At 40.3% G+C, this 17,032-nt stretch overlaps 1 protein-coding gene across 2 annotated transcripts in view; it reads right to left on the reverse strand.

Moving 5' to 3' along the window:
- Positions 1 to 17,032, reverse strand: part of SLC25A13 (solute carrier family 25 member 13) — a 166,070-nt gene that overhangs the window by 58,276 nt on the left and 90,762 nt on the right. Inside the window, exons 6-11 of one of the 2 annotated variants that reach the window (XM_045564065.1) lie at positions 9,597 to 9,743; positions 7,701 to 7,839; positions 6,564 to 6,657; positions 6,256 to 6,340; positions 2,581 to 2,665; positions 1,931 to 2,089 (exon numbers count right to left, since the gene is read on the reverse strand). In XM_045564065.1, coding sequence (XP_045420021.1) covers positions 1,931 to 2,089; positions 2,581 to 2,665; positions 6,256 to 6,340; positions 6,564 to 6,657; positions 7,701 to 7,839; positions 9,597 to 9,743 — 709 coding nt within the window. Of the gene's footprint in view, positions 1 to 1,930; positions 2,090 to 2,580; positions 2,669 to 6,255; positions 6,341 to 6,563; positions 6,658 to 7,700; positions 7,840 to 9,596; positions 9,744 to 17,032 lie in introns of both variants that reach the window. The other variant, XM_045564064.1, reaches the window with a different exon arrangement.

The raw sequence follows: 17,032 nt of genomic DNA on the forward strand, positions 1-17,032 counted from the left end.
TGACTCTCAGAATTAATCTTATATTCACACTCTCCTTGTCATCCTGCAGACAGCTCTGCCCTTTGCCCTTAGGGTGCAGGCACCCAAGGCAGGTTAGATAAATGGCTATTTCAAAACCAGGAAGAGTGAAGAGCTGCCACTTTTGTGTCCAGAGTGAGCCTCCAGCTCTATCTGATAGGCCGGCTCATACCCCCTTTCCTGAGAAGTTCGAAGCAGTCACTCCAGTCTTACAGATGTAAGGGCTGAAATAGCAAGACGTATAAGCTTCTTTTCGTGGCCCACATTAGCTCAGCACTCAAGTACTCAGGTATGCTTTAAGCTGCTCTGTCTATGGGGTTAAAAGTACAGGCTGCAGAAAGGAAATCTAGATATAACCCAGAATCAAGACTTCCAGGTGTGGTCAAAGAGGAAAAATTAAAAACAAACCAAGTCAACTCAGGCAAATTAAAGACACTTAGCAATGTTGAGAAGGGTTCTTATAATTCTAAAGACACCCTTGACATTTAATCCAATACCAAGAAAAACCCATAAAAGTACTTCATGAAGCAACACTAAGGCTCAGATGTCTGTCCAAACTTGAGGCTCAAAGATCTCCCTTTGAAAAACCACCCATATGAACAGGTAAGGTAAGGTAGTCACTTCTGTCTGACTCACGCAAAGCAGAAACTGTGACATTAACCTTGTACTACTTGGGAGCCATTTAATTTGCAAGGTTCTTGTCATCAGGAGGGAAAAGTACTTCAAATGGAAGGCAGTGACCCAGGAAGGGTCACCATCAATCACCTGGGGTCAAAGACCTTCCAAATTGTAAGAAGGGGCTGGGGGTAGGGAAAAGAGGGCAGAGAAAAGATCAAAAGGCCTTTGATGGGGGCCATCTACCTGTACAATAGAACCTGCAAAATGGAACTTCTTTGCAGTTTGAAAGCTCCTAGCTTCCAAGGGAAGGTGAGAGGTTTCAAGAAAGGTGTATCTTTCTTGTTTTTTAATGTGGGTGCTTAATTTGAAGACTAGAGTCAGCAGATGGCAGAAGAGGCCTAGAGGCACAGGTTTACGAGGCTGCCAATTTCACGGTGGGCCTCAGCGGAGCACTAAATTCTCTTTGCTTCTTTTAGAGTAAGCAGTAGGAGGGGAGGGGGGAAGACCCCACTAACTTTGCAGTTCCCAAACTGTAAAGCAGCTCAGCTTGAACTGCCTTGCGACACTGTATTTTAGCTGATGCAAAAACACTTTTTTCTTCTTTGTAGAAGGTAAGAGAAGTTGGGAAGTTAAGTCAAATCTTCGGTCGGTGCCAATGGGAAAGCAGGCGGGGTCTGTGGGATCCTTTCCAGCCGTGATGGCGCACTCTCTCCTACTGCTCCCATTGCTTGATGAGCCTTCGGTGATTACAGGAGCAGGTGGAGACAGGATTGCCTGGCCAGAGTGGCGCGTGGATCAACCCCATTGGGTTGAAAGTCACATGAAGAAAAGGGGCAACCTGAACTCAGGAAGGGGCAGTAGAGGCCAGCTCCACTGAACCCCTGGTTACCTGCTTGACAGACTGTTTTTGGTATATTCCAGGAAAATCACTAATCCCAAATAGGCCTTGTCCTGTTGCCAGGGTGCCTTTCCCTATTTGCAGGTGAGTAGAGTACCTCGAGAACACAAACAATATGAGCCTTTCAAAAACTCACGGAAGATGTTTATAAAAATAACTTATTATTTTAAGAAATAGAACATACAAAACAGCAATATAAATGCCTTTCAGGTTATGGGCTGTTTTGATTAGCCATGCCCCAGAGGCCTCCAGCCCACTCCCATTAGCATGGATAATTGAGAATCTGCAGCATTTCCATTTTAACACAGTCTGATTCATTTCAGGCACTGAGATGGGAAACCGAACCTTTGACTATTATTTCACCTTACATGAATTTAGCCCATGCATGGTACTAACCTCTGTACAGTCCAAAGAAGCCTTCATAGCGTAGCACTTTCTTAAAACAGTCAAAGCTGTTTTTATACATGAGTTCTCCCACAAAAGAGCCAGTTGATCGTTGGTTCTGCATTCGAGTTTTTACAAGATCAATTGGATATACAGCAGTAGCTCCAACAGCTAAAATTAAATAATACCAACATTTCAGGAGGAATTAAGGTTAGTCAGAGAAAAGGAGGAAGTGGTTACAGTCAAAGAAAAGACTGAGAAAAGACACACATTTTGCATGCACACATTTTAAGATGGCATTACCTTTCTATAACCTTAAGAAACAATTGTGGATTTTCATTCAAGTATCTGCTGATAAAAGGATGTCATAGACAGCTTAAATTAGAAGGACATCACTACAGCCTAACCTCATTATTAACCTGTCTTTAGAAAGACTGCAGATAAATAAGAGAAAAATGCCACTTGTGAGTGCCTGATCACACACAGGTATTGGGGGTGGGGAGAAGTTCCCTTTGCTCTTATCCCACCTTACAGGTAAAGACTGAGAACGGGCTTGGGGAAAGACTAGACAAGGCTTTGTCTTTAATATTTCAAGATGTAAAATCAGAGAAAAGGTAATAGGAATAATAAAAGTGAAAGTTTTGCACTCATCCGTGACTAACCTCCAGCAATAGAACCCAGACCAAATCTGTAGGCCGACTCTGCAACTTGTAGGAGAACTGGCCGAGCTGAATCGCCTGAGGCCTTCTGTTTTTGTACGCACAGGAATTGAAGAGCAGGAAAACAGGTGACAGAACAAAACGGGGGTGCGTTATTTTAAAAAATTACTCATTGGGTTTTTTTTTAAATTTCAGCACATTACAGGGGTACAAATGTTTAGGTTATATATATTGCCTTTGCCCCACCCAAGTCAGAGCTTCAAGTGTGTCCATTCCCCAGAAGGTGTGCACCGCACCCATTAGGTGTGAATATGCCCATCCCCTCCTCCCCCTGCCACCTGCCTGACACCTGATGAATGTTACTGCTGATTGGGTTTTAAACCCACAATACAATTAAAATATCAAAGAGGAAAGTGGAGCTACATTCCATAAGTTCTTATTAACAAAAAGTTTTTATTGCTGTTAATGTTTAAAATCAAACTTGAACATAAAGCCATTCTTTAACAAAAATAATGTTATAAGCCTATTTCAAATGTTCAGTTCTTATTTGTGATGCAAAAAAATGCAAATTTAAAAACAGCAGTGAGATATTCTTCATCAATCAAATTGGTAGGATTTTACCTGGCTTGACAAGAGTTGATAAAAACAGGCCTTTTCAAACCTGCCATGAAACCAAGTATAAACTGAGAGAAATTTGGTGATATACACCCAAACCCTTAAAATGTACATAACCTCTGACCCTGTAATTCTACCTATAAAAAGTTAGGCTACTCTACAGCCATACCACCCTGAAGGCACCTGATCTCGTTTGATCTTGGAAGCTAAGCAGGGTAGGCCTGGTTAATACTTGGATGGGAAAAAGTTAGGCTAGAAAATAATCACCTATGTAAATAAGGATCAAGCTTAAAAAATATAGCACTTACAGAGCAATACCTCTTTAAGAGCAAAAATTTGGGAAATAACCTAAACTTCCAACAATAGAGGACTACAGCATTAAAAAATAATGTTATAACTTTAAAACAAAAGAGTGCCATTAAAAATGATATTGTAACAGAATATCTGATGTTAAGAAAAATGTTCATCAGGTATTACAAAAGAAAACACAGGCTCAAAAAAGCATGGTAGGTAGAGAGGTATTTGTTACATGATTCTGTTTACCTTTTTAAATGTTTGAAATATTTCATGTGCAATATGATGTCACTTTTTATTAAAATTACCTGTGGACACATATATACATACACACACATATATATGCATATAAAATTAATACTAACATTTTGGCATCCCCACCACGCAGAGATATTCAAAATGTTTACAGTGGCTAAAACTAGCTGGTTATATTACAAGTGATTGTCACTTTTTCCTCTTGTCCATCTTTTCTAAATTCAAACTTCAGGTGAGTCAGTCATTGTTTCATTGTCGTTCTTTTGACCTGTTATCCTTACGGTGTTTTTAATGCCAGGTGTTTTTAATGCCAGAACATTTTAGAGTATTGTGCGTCTCTGCCTGCATAAATAAAATAGTAATTTTATGTCACACAGAGTTGTCAAATGAGGGTGACATATAGTCAGTGCTTAATAAATACCTGTTGAATGAATCAATATATTCAATAAAATTTGTTTTTCAGAAGCCATGATAATTAAAATCAGCGAACAATGAAAATAATCACCAACCCCAGCTATCAACCCACTGAATTTGAGTTGCTGTCAATGTAACAGAATTCTAATACAATGAGATCATTTGGAATCTCCTCCAAAGTCATTTAACTGAAAACAGTTTTATATAGAAATATGCATTTTTAAGATGTAAAACATTTCTTGTGCAAGTTCCCTGAGTTGTTTCCAACTCTATCCGTGTACAGATGGAAACCAATTGTACCTTCATTTTGACAGATGCGCCCGAAAGAGCAGCATCATTTTATTTACAGGGATATAAGTATGCAATACTTAGAAATGTTCTGGCATCAAAATAATGAGTGAAAATACTCTGAAAATAATGGGGGTGAGGAACTTACCACAACTACTAATTCCTCATGTACAAGACAAATGAAATCCCAGACTTTTTTATTTAACTTTTCTAAAGCCAGAATTGTAACGTGTTCTTGAAATGAGACAATAAAGGCTCCTACTCCTTCCCTCCTCTGGCCAGGACAAATGCTCCAAGTGGGGCACAGTGCTAGGACAGGCAGCACTGCCCCACAGGTGGATGCCCTCCCTTGCTTGAGTCTGTCGGGCCCACTGGAGTTCATGTAGTAAAAAGCATATGCCAGGCAAGGCCGTTGTGAATTGCTCTAAACCTCTAAGCAGCAGCCAATCATTTCCTGCTGAAAATCTCATCAATCTAGTCTAACCCTTTCATAACCAGTATCAACAAGCACCCATCAGAAACTCTCAAGAGCTGCAAAGGGCAGAAAGGGAAAATGGTGGCATAGCACTGCCAGCTGGGGAGCAGGAGGGATCTAAAAAAAAACTTCTCTGCTTTTCTTAATCCCCAAATTTCTTCAATAGCTGGTGGCATACTGATGAAGAGATAATCATCTCCTAAGCAGTGTTTAAAATCAAAGGGAGGGGAGAGCAACATTGCTTCCACCTCTGCACGTGATTATACAGTTCTCTCCCCGGCACTCAGGGAAATCGGCTTCCTCTTTTAACCACGGCCAGCTGGTTTTCCAGAGGTGCCTAGTTAGGATTTACTGAGCACACACCCACTACTTTGACTTACACACTGCACACAAAACTCACCGCTGCACTCGGGTGGGAAGGAGCTAAAAGGATGGGGCCCTGGCTCAAGGCCAGACAGTCCTAAAAATGTAGCCCGCATCAAGCCACTGTGGTCACACTGGCGTCTCTGCACAACCCAGAGCTCTGGGCCAGAAACTGGTAAGTCTCACAGGATTCCGAGAGGGCTCTGCCTTAGGAGGTATTTTTCTACACATGACACTTGTCTGCGAGTGGATTTATGTTACAAACACCATGTAAGCACAACACATGCTATGAAGGCTTTTCTTCTCTAATCTTGACCTAGAGAAAGCTGAGCAAGAGTTAAATGAGGAAGTCCCATGGCTTAAGTTTCTGACTCCCACAACTTCAAGAGATCGGTTTCTGTTAACCATAAAATAAAATTTAGCATTCCTAAAATTGTTTCCACATAACTTATGAATCCTTTCACAGAAAAAATAGGTCTAAAAGCCTTCAAACTATGGCTCCAGACTAAACAAAATTATCTCATTTTGATATTCAGAAAAACAGAAAGCACGGCAGCGAGACAATGTGCTGATGAAGTGCCTCTCCCTGAGCAAAACTGGCTTTCATTTAGCAACATGAAGCTGCTGATGGGGACAGTGACACCAATGCAGGGCTCCTTCCCCACATCTCTCACCACGAGATTTAGGGCAGGAAGAAGAAAAGATTTTCCACATGTTTTTGGAGTGTCAGGCTTCTGGTGCAGTTAGGAAATCATCCCATCTTTGAAAGAGACAAATGCCAAATATCTGTTCATCAGAATCTTTCTAAGTAATTTCTCTTTTTAGCCTTTTAAAATTGTCTGGATTTTTGGTGCAAAATGGAAACATGCTAAGTCAGATTGCCAAAAAAACAACTGTCAGGAAAAAGGGGTTGGTGTATCCTACTAAAGAAACTAAAGAAACAGCAGCAAGCAGGTTCTCTCCTCTTTGCTCACCTGCCTCTGGGCCTCAGCCAAGTTGAAGGGCAGAGTTCCTTCTTCCAGAGGGGCGATCCGTTCAATGTCTGCTAGGGTCAAACGTCTGAAGGCAAGAAACAAACACAAGCAACAACAAAAACACCAACTTACTACAATTTACACTATTGAATTTTGAAATGTTCCTTTTTTCATTTCCCATATTTCAGCATTACCTTTAATTTGGCTTTTTCTCCCAATTGCTGCCCTCCTCCTACCCCCACCTCCTAACCTCCTTTTATTAAGCTAATTTATATATATATATATATATATTTAAAAAGCCAACTTACCCCCTTGGCTCATATAAATCTGCTAACTGAAACAAGATGTCAACTTCCATGGGTGTAACCTGACCAAATTTTTGAGCTGCCAGAACAAACTCTTCTGTATGGAAAAGAAGTTAAAAGGGAAAGATTCAAGAAGGAATAGCCACTAAATTCAGCATTAATTCAAGGCACTGGAACGAGTGAACATCACAATACTTTATTATTATCGGCCACAGAATTCAGGTCAATCCAAACAGGGTAAGAATTTTTGCAGTTCTTTCATTCATTTGGAAAGAGTATGCAGAATATTTTCTTTAACATTTAGTTTAGGCGGGGCGCAGCAGCTCACCCCTGTAATCCTAGCACACTCTGGGAGGCCGAGGCAGGAGGACTGCTTGAGCTCAGGAGTTCAAGACCAGCCTGAGCAAGAGCGAGATCCTGTCTCTACTAAAAATAGAAAAATCAGCCGGGCGTCGTGGCGCATGCCTCTAGTCCCAGCTACCTGGGAGGTGGAGGCAGGAAGATCACTTGAGCCCAGTAGTTTGAGGTTGCAGTGAGCTATGATGATGCCACTGCACTTTACCTGCGGCGACAGAGCAAGACTCTGTCTCAAAAAACAAAAACCAAAATATTTTGGTGCCATCTGATGTTATTCAAATGCCAGTCAGGGAAAATAAGGAAGCATAAATGAAACTTCATATGCTTAGGTTCCAGGAGGTTATATTAATGAAACCGGAATTCCTAAGGGAATTGCTTTTTTTTTTTTAAATCCCATTAAAATGCTGATAATATCCTGTTCCAAGCCTATACAGATCAACTTACATTGTCACCAATACAAGTTTATGGAATTCCTTATGTATTTTTGAAGGCTACTTTAGAAGCTGCCAATTTAGCTCAAGTTCTAGCAAGATTTGAAAACATTTAAGAAACTTTACATGTCTTCCCCATTCAAAGGCTGTCTTCAGTTTATTTAAAACTTGGTGAAGATTGTTGTGTTTGCTTTTGCTTGTCTGATCAAAGGAAAAACATATGTACCACATGGTAAAATGTGTCAATGGGATAGAAAAATTTAGACATAAACCCCTGGTTGATTTCTTCATCCTAATAATAATAATATACCAAGATACTTGCAGGCAAGAATTCAGATATATTCTCACTTACCCTTAGTCACCTCTATATCTTTCCTGTTGCCTGACAGAGTGCTGTAGATCTTTCTAATGAGTTCCATGTTGTTAAGGAGCGAATTGAATCCATTAAAATAGGAGAAACTAACTTGATGGGATGTGGTACCTCCAGCAGCCTCAAATAAGTCAAAAACAAGAGAGAGAAGAAAAATAAACAAGAGATTTAAGATAAAGAAGATTCAGAAGTACATATACCTAATGCTATTAACAGTTTGAAAGTAATCAAGAATGCATGTGTAAGAAATATCCATAAGTATTTTTCTTTCACATTAAACAAAAAAGTTATAAATGATTTTTAGAAGTAACTGCAACTAATCATGACCAGAACTTGTATTCTCCACACACAACTAGAAAACTAAATAAATACATGTGTAGGATTGTAACAGGACCAGTAGTAATTTACAGAGTTCAAATTTCAATTGGAAATGTTTTACAAGTTATTTTATTTCATTTAATGAGCAAATCTTAAAGGCTTTTGCATGCAAAACTACATTATACACATGCACACATGCATGTGCTTATACATGCAAAACAATATTATATCAATGCAAACATACTATGAAAAGTGGTCAATCTAACACTAATATCAAGACTTGTCAAGTTACTTACAACCAGCAATAAATAATCATTTAGGTGCAGACTTTACATTGGTGGGATTTCTAGCAAACAAGCATATTATGGTAGAATTATGAGATGTCATATGTTTTCATGGGGGTTAAGACTGGTCAGAATTCTGATAATCAGAATTTTTAAGAAACCATATTTCTTTCACAAGGGACAAGGGAAACAGACAGCATGCCCATTATGAATGGAACTTCAGTTTGGGGTTTCAAATTCTGTCCTTCCCTAACAAGGCAAAATATTTTTATTAGGAAAGCACTTCTTTATAAGGTAACAACCACATAAATCTTCACTTAGTAATCATTTAAAATAGCTGATATGAGAGTTTAGTATGGAGTAGGAAAAGGGGAGCCGGAGCGAGAAAAGGAGTTAGATTAACACAGTGCCAGAGTAGAAAAGAACTCGTCAAAATGCCACATCTCCAGAACAAAGCACCAGGGAGAAAAGGGGGAAACTGAAAGGCTACCCTGAGTTCATGCCTTTGTTAAGCATTGTGGGAACCCCAGATGATGGTGAAAACTCTCAGTCTTCTCCCTGGGACTAACAAAAGGCGAGTTATCATTGGGTATTGATCCCAAATCTGAGTGATGAATCATCTAGCAGCTTTGCAAATTAGATTCTAAGACCTTATCACCTGTAGATGGTGAACTATAGCCCTACAAGAGATCTTAGAATCTGTATTTCTAGTAATTATCAGTGGGGATTCCGATGTTCCTTGAGCAAGGCTTTGGAACCACCACCACAGGATGTTGTGGGGCGCCCCTGGGGATGGAAGCTTTGGGAAACATGACCTTGGACTCTGCTGTCACAGGTACCAGTGTGTAGCCTCAACACACACATGGTGAATGAACGAGTGAATCTAAGGTTTGGTGTTTCTGTTTTGCTGACCACTCTAACAATGTATGTGTGCACTACTTTTTTTTTTTTTTGCTTTGGAGAATAAACAAGGTCAGCAAAGATCAGCATCTGACACACTTCACAATATAAGCAAAATCAACATGAGGTCACAAATTTGTTTTTCCTTTTTACTTTAATTAGCTAATATATTTTTAAGAGATTCCACATTACCCACTAAGACTAGCCAAAACACAGTTTGTAAGCTTGGTAACGTATGTGATCACATTAAGAAAATTTTAGTGTTTTAAACAGGAAAAAAACATATATAATTTATAAGCATTATTCTTATAACCCCTTATTACTGAGCTTAAACCAGATAGAATAAACTGCCTCATTATGGCAAGTTACAACTTACAGCTACTAGACATTCTTCTACAAAAGGAGTCAAGACGTGGGGACGGATGGTGACCATGATGTCTCGGAAGTCGATGGCTGTGACTCTTCCAGTCCTGGCATTGTCTCGTTGCACAAAGGCTTGCTTTGCATGCTCTAATTGTATTTCCTATAAATAAAGAAAGTGAAATACTTAATTTATGCTTCTCACTTAATTAATGACTGCTCATTTTCAAATCAGGCTGAAGAAACAGAGATTACATCTTGATTTAACAAGGCCCCACCTGCTTAATAGTGACCCCAAGCTATTGACAAGAGAAAGAACTTTGTTCAGACCAGTGAACGTGTCTTGAGAAAGTACACTCACCCCACCTTAAATCTCCTATCCAAAGAAACCAAATCACTTCCGTGCTCTGCTACAGTCCAAGAACACAAAGAAAATGAAAACTGGAATAAAGTTTGGTAGGTTCAAAGATCTGGCCAAACCTGGCTTAGGTGACACAGATGATCAAAGGAAAAATGCCTACAGAGACATTAACCTCTCTCCAAAGAAAAAGAAAAATTCTTAACTGCAACCTGGTATACAAACGTGATGTAACAACAAATTGGAAAGAGTGGTTCTCTTCTGCTATTTCTCTAACATAGGGTTTCTAAGCCTCGGTACCACTGGCATTTTGGACAGGTTAAGTCTTTCTTATGGGTGGACGTCCCGTGCATCTCTACTCTCTTCCCACTAGATGCCAGTAGCCCCTTTCCCTCAAGGTCATGACAATCAAAAATGTCTCTGGACACGGCCACATGTCCTGGTTGAGGACCACTGTTCTAGAATAAGTAATCAGACCGCATGTGGGTCAGAGGAGGCAAAACTGTGGCAGTACCTTTGGATATATGTTTTAATTCATGTGACCTAAAGATAGGAAGTCCAATGGTACATCTCTGTTGCTATTCCCAGGGGATAAGTGTCCATCAAAACCCACGGTGTGCCATATAGGAGAAGCATCCCTTCTGCAGACAGCATTTTATTATCTTCCTCACAATACTCTGCCCATTTCTCAAAAGGGCCCTAAGTGAGAGCTAACCCCAAGGCAATTAAAAAGAAACAGTGATATAGCTCTCAAGGACTTGAAATTATTTAAATGAAGTGAAATTTTACTAGATGATATTAAGGATGACTTATCACATTTATTGAATTTGTGTAAAATTAATTGTCCTCATGAATTAGTGAAAACTAAAGTATGAGAGAAAGGACATGAGTCTGATACTACTTTAAAGTACTGGATCTCCCTTTCCTTATCCTAGAAAGGTGCGGAGGAGAAAGACGGATAAAATATTGATAATAATTAAAGCTAAATAATAGGTATATGATGAATCATTATACTTTTCTCTCCCCTTTTGTAAAGTTTGAAAAATGTTGACATTTACAAAACTTTAAAGACATTTAGTAATAAGAATCAGACTTTTGATCGTATTCAAAAGCCTCTCCTCAGTTACAGCATCTGTTGGTTTGGATCTAGCCTGTCTCTTTCTGGAGCCTCCTCCACTGGCTCCGTAAATGGGAGGCACGTGTCAGCCCTCTGTCCTCATGTCTTCCCACTCTACCATCCTAGGCAAAGTGCTCTTTCCCTCAGCCCTCCAGGATTTCTTATAAGCGAAGGCTTGAATCCCACATCCAAATCTCATTCCTATCTACTGGACCAGAATTTGTAATTGCTTAGAGAATAGATCCACATGGGTATGTTATAAGGGCCATAAAATTACATATCACTAAACCCGTTATTATATGTCTCCAACCCCGAACTCAAACTTGTTTCTTCTCCTATGTTTCAAAGCTTAATTACTGGCATGTTGTTTTTCGGGTCACCTCACCTAGAAAGCTGTTATTTTCAATTCTTCAAGCTTCCTTTGCCCCAGAGAAAACCAGTTGCCAAATTATGTCCATTGGGCCTTTGAAAGTTTGCCCAAATGCACCTTTTCCTTTTCATTCCTGATGCTGCTGGTACAGGCCCTGCTCAGACCTCACCTAAATTACCACCAGGGCCCAGCTGTCAGTCTGGAGCTTGGACCCACAGTCTGGACCTCTCCAGTCCACTTTGCACGCATCAAAAGTCACCTTTCAAAATCGCAGTTCTGATCTCTATCTCTCTCCACCTCTACCAACCTCTGATGGCCCCTCAGTGTAAAGACCCCTCTCCAACGCAGGGCCCTTGGGACTCTACAGGAACTACTTCTGGCCCAGTGTTCTGCCACGTCAGGCCTAGCCCTGCCAGACCTTGCACACACCAGGGCTTCTGCCCACGCTCTTCCCTCTGCCTAGCATAGACTGCTGCCCCTTCTCCAGCTCCTGAAATCCCACCACCTCCTCCAGGCTTAGCTCAAATGCCAACGTTTAGGCAAATATAACTAGATCTCGTAACTGAAAATAACTGATGTACATTCCCATGGCCCCCTGCCTGAACCTCAATTATAAAGCTTGTCTTATTCCATCTTACATTCTAATCAGTTGTTTACTGTCTTTCCCTCACCTCACCAGGGAAAACATACTATGTCCTGTTTACATCTATCCCGCTCATCCTGCTGGGCAGAATGCTTTAGATATAGTAGGCACTCAATAAATGATAGACATTATCATCAGAGACAGGTATTCTCTAAAACCAACTGAATAAACAAACTGTGATCTAGGGAACAAAAGGGGGTTCTCTACACGAGTGCCTCCAATTCAAGAGGAAAGAAGAAACCAACTGTTAAACACCCCGTAGTGAAAAATGACCACAGTATGCATTCAATTGAAAGTAAATGAACACAGTCTCCTTTGAATTGCCAGACTCACTGCTAACGCTATCCTAAGCCAAGATTACTCTCAACAATAGTAGAAGGCATATTCAGCTATTTATCATTTTCCTGAGTTTATAACTCAAAGAGAGTCTTAGGGATCCTCAGACAACTATACCAGAAATGGCAACACTTTCCCTGGCCGCCCACTTCCTCAGAAAGCAGAAAGCCAGAACCCTAAGACTAGCGCTCTGGAATGCCAAGATGGGACGCAGATGCCAAAGGGAGGGCTGGTGCTCACGTGCAGGACAAGGGATGCACCGTGATGAGGACACGTCGCTATACGTTCCTGTGCCTACACTTCCACGATTAAGTATTTACTAGCAGAGATCCCTCAATCGTGGAATAAGAAAGTTCTTTTAAGCCTCATGATGAACAACTTGAGAATACATTTCCAAAAGCTCTTAAAGACTGGGAACGTTGTAAGTTCCATGGAGAACAAGAAGCTAAATCTACGCAATTCTCTAAATAGCAGGATGGAGTGAAACATGCAGTGAGGTAGTTCCCCAACTTTAAAAGTAGCTTACTGAAGATGTGGGTTGCCTTCTGAAGAACATCTGTTACATCGTGACTCTTTTTTCTTCATGGTGAAGAAATGAAACTATGACCTTAACCAATGAAACAACTACAATAACAGCATTTAGGTAGCATGTATTATCGCATCAGACACTGCTCTAAAGCATTTGATAGGAATTAATTCATTTAATGCCCACAGCAGCCCTATATGGTAGGCACTATTCATCTTACAGTAGCAGCTGAGGAAACTAAGGTCTCATCGAGAGGAAGCAGCAAAGCTGGATTGGGAAGCCTGGCAGTGCCACTCCCCCACCTGCCACGGTGCTCCTAATACTTCGCTACGCTGCACGGGGAGCCCGGGGAATGCTACTGTCAGGAATTTGACTAAAAAATACATCTGACACTTAGGAATCTTAAGAGCTGTGGAAAGATAAAAACTCAATTAGCTTTTAAGTTACTCTTAATGCTCTAGATTTTGCTATCGCCTATTTTCATGGGAAAACAATAAAATTCCCAAAAGTTTCCCATGAAGGCAAAAGCCTTCCACGCACCCAGAGTGTCAGGATTGTCTTACCAACAGCGGCAGAGACCATGGAGCAGAGAAACCAAATCTAAAGGCCTTCCCCTGGCCTTGCTCACTTTTTGTTCTCTTTCCCACAGGCCCAAGAGATTGAGGAGGAGAAAAACAAATTAGAAGCCAGGGGGAGCTAACACTCAGGTGACTCCCCAGATACTTAGTTCAGGAATGTGGGGTCTTTGAAATAAATGACCAGGCTCACTACTCATGGCAGAGGGACTTAAAAATCAAAGCTCTCGGTTGGCACCTTGAAAGCTTTTTAAGGAAAACCGAACGCATACTTAGAGTTACCAAGAGATGGTTTCCAGATCTGAACCTAGAAGGGATAAAGCTGGGACAGAGAGCTTTTAGCATGCATATAGCATATGTGAAATGATATTAATTGCCACAATGGTTCTAGAATGGGTAAAGGGAATGGAGGAAGGGGGGAACAATGAATGAGAGAAGCAATCGTTACATTCACCTATTTAAAGGTTAATAGACTATCAGGTAAAAAAGAGACGTTAGGCTGGCTCTCTATTATTTCTTAAAAAAAAAAAAAGAAGCTATAGAGATGAGGTTTTAGCACAATGCACAGAAGTAATTAACCTATGGAACTATTCCACAATAAAATGGGCTACCTTGCAAAGTAGCAGGTTCCCTGACACTGGAAATATTTGTTCAACTACAGGCTCAGGAAAATCTGTCAAGCATTTTATTTTGTATTAATAGAGGGGGTTATGAAAGCAATATGTTTTGATGACAACAATATGAAATTTGGAACAAGAACGGGTAGAGCTCACACAGCAGTCATGACACTACCACCCGGGACAGCGCAGACAATTGTGTTTGCATCTTAGAGCCTCCGGTGTCCTCTACAGATTGGGCACAGCAACACCTCCTGTCTGGGGCTGTAAATACCAGAGGTCATGCGTGACAGGCATTCACCAAAGTCTTTGATTTTTGTCCAGGTGAAAGGTTTAAAAACCTATAAAGTCCTTTCCAATATGGAACAGCGGTTCTGCTGAGTCATTCTGAACTAGCCACAGAAACAGAAAGACGAACATCAGTCAGGGTGGAGAATATTAATAACGTAACAGCTGAATGCTTAAACACTTACTATGGGCCAAGGGCTTTGCCAAGAATTTCAAAGACAACATTTCATTTAAGTCTTACAATAATTCTGTCAAGTTATAATGATTAGCTTCATTTTACACAGAAGCACCTGAAGCTCAGAGAGGTTAAGTAACTAGCCCAAAGTCACACAGCTAAGAAGTGGCAGAGCTAAGATCCATACCAAAGTATGTCTGTCTGATTTAAAACTGAGATTCTCAACTATTAACATATGCTTCCTTGGGCAAAATCATAAGTAAGGAGATCATAAGTAGATTTGGAGAGATAACAGGAAAAGAGATTTTAAGAAAAGTGTTGATTATAACTTGAATATAAAAATGAAGCAGGATATATATCAAAGAATTCTCATCTTGGATGATAGAGGAGATAGGTAAATCTACCACAAAGGAAAATACTTAAAGGGAAAGAGATGATGTGGTTGACCAAGATTAGCAACTTGGAGTGAGATGAGTTTAGTAATAAACAAAAGTTAAGCTATATACAAAAGAAAGCTAGAGGCATGGGTAGAAATGTAAATCTGGGAAATCAAGATAACAGGATTTTAGGGGAAAAAAGAAGCTTACATTTACTAAGTGTTATTAAGCGCACGCTATGCCCCAAAGGCTGTTGTTTTCCTGCTTCATCCCTTTGAATCCTCCCAACAACCTTAGGAGCTGAGACCTACTATCACCCCCAGTTTGTAGGTGGAAAAAATGAGGTAAGGAGGAGCTGAGGGTCACATGATGCTAAGGATGAAACTGGAAACGCACCCAGGTGGTCCAGTTCTGCAGCCATGATCTTCACCTACACAGACTACCTCTTCCTTTTAGAGGGAGGCCTACCAAATACCAGAAGAAAAAAAAAAGACAGTTGTAGAAATAGATGAGATCACCGCACAGTGCATACAAACAGCCGGCAGACAACAAAAATTGAACTGATAAACTGATACCTAAATAAGTGAGTACAAAACATAGAACAGAGGGCCTGTGCAGCAAACCCAGAGAGCTGGGAAGATGACATGGCTCTGTACAGAGAGCTCTCAACAGTGCCAGGTGATGGGGTGCTTACCAAATGCCGCTGCTGAAAACAGTTACCGATAAAGAGAGAGGAGGGCCCCTCCCATCACCTAAGGCCAGAAGGTCCCAGAGCAAGGAGCTCTACAGTTATCTCTAAGGCAGTTCTACTCAAGCACCTGAAAGCAGGCCCAATTTCTCTTTAATATTTGCCAGTGAACTGCTTTCTGTTCCCTCTATTCTGCTGCATGATGATTAATGGAATAGGCTTTTATTGCAGCAGTTTCCAACTACTTCAACACACCCATTCAGACTGCTGGAGGGAAAAAAAAAATCAAACTCTTCAAAATTGCTGGTTGTACAGAAATAAACATATAGAGGGGTTACACCACTTTAGGTCTAACATTCATGCTTCTAATAGTTCCAGGCCTGTCATTTCCTTAATAATCTCCAATTTTCAAGTGGGTATATTTTGAATGCAAAATATTCTCTCCACCTCTATTCAGACATGCAAGTTTGTGCTTCGGCCTGAGAACAATTTATCAGGAACAACAACAACAAAAAATAGACCCTCAAAAGAGCATCAGAGTCAGATGATTTATATTATAAAGCCAAAAACACCAAAAAAAAAAAAAAAACAAAACCCCAAAACTAAACAAAACACCTGGCTAATTTGCATTGCATTTTTGTGTTTTGTACAGTTTTGATTTTTTTTTAAAAAAATCCAGAATTTTAATAAAAGCAGGGAGTTAAGGAAATGACACAAAATTCCTTTTTAGGGGTGGTGGTAGAGAATTCTGGGCCAAGTGCAGGTACTTATCAAAACAAGAAACAAAAATGTACAAGGAAGATCTGTGTAAAAATTTTGGTCTCATATTTAGCTATGTTCCAAACAAATTCGGTATTACATCAAGTATCAGAACCTGTATATTGTTTAAGTATCCACTTTGTTTTCATAATCCTATGATAATTTGGGGAAAAATATAATTGAAATAAAGATCCACATATTTTTAAATAGTGTAAACATGAAATTTAGCAGTGAAGCAGGTGGAGAAATGAGCAGTTTCTGTGCTTAACGGTTTTCTGTGCTGCCCGCATTCAACCGTGCAGGCAGATTTTCAGAGCTCAGGTGAAATTTCATCCCCGATTCACTGGGTGGGACCTTTAATTAAAAGGGTCTTCAGAGCAGTGTCACATGTGGCTCTGCATGCACAGCAACACCTTGGCAGAAACCAAGTACAGAGCTTTTCCATCTCAATTTCCTTGCTCTTCTGATTTAACGTTAAACTTCACAGTGGGTAACAGCTGGGGAGATGCTACACAGAGTGCTCATTTTTACCAGGATGTTATAGTAAAAGCCTGCACAACGGGCTCCTCAACAAAACAGCAAGCTGACTAGCACCACGGACACAACAACACAATGAATCCTGA

Source organism: Lemur catta, chromosome 11 (genome assembly GCF_020740605.2).
Source record: "Lemur catta isolate mLemCat1 chromosome 11, mLemCat1.pri, whole genome shotgun sequence".
Classification (NCBI taxonomy): domain Eukaryota; kingdom Metazoa; phylum Chordata; class Mammalia; order Primates; family Lemuridae; genus Lemur; species Lemur catta.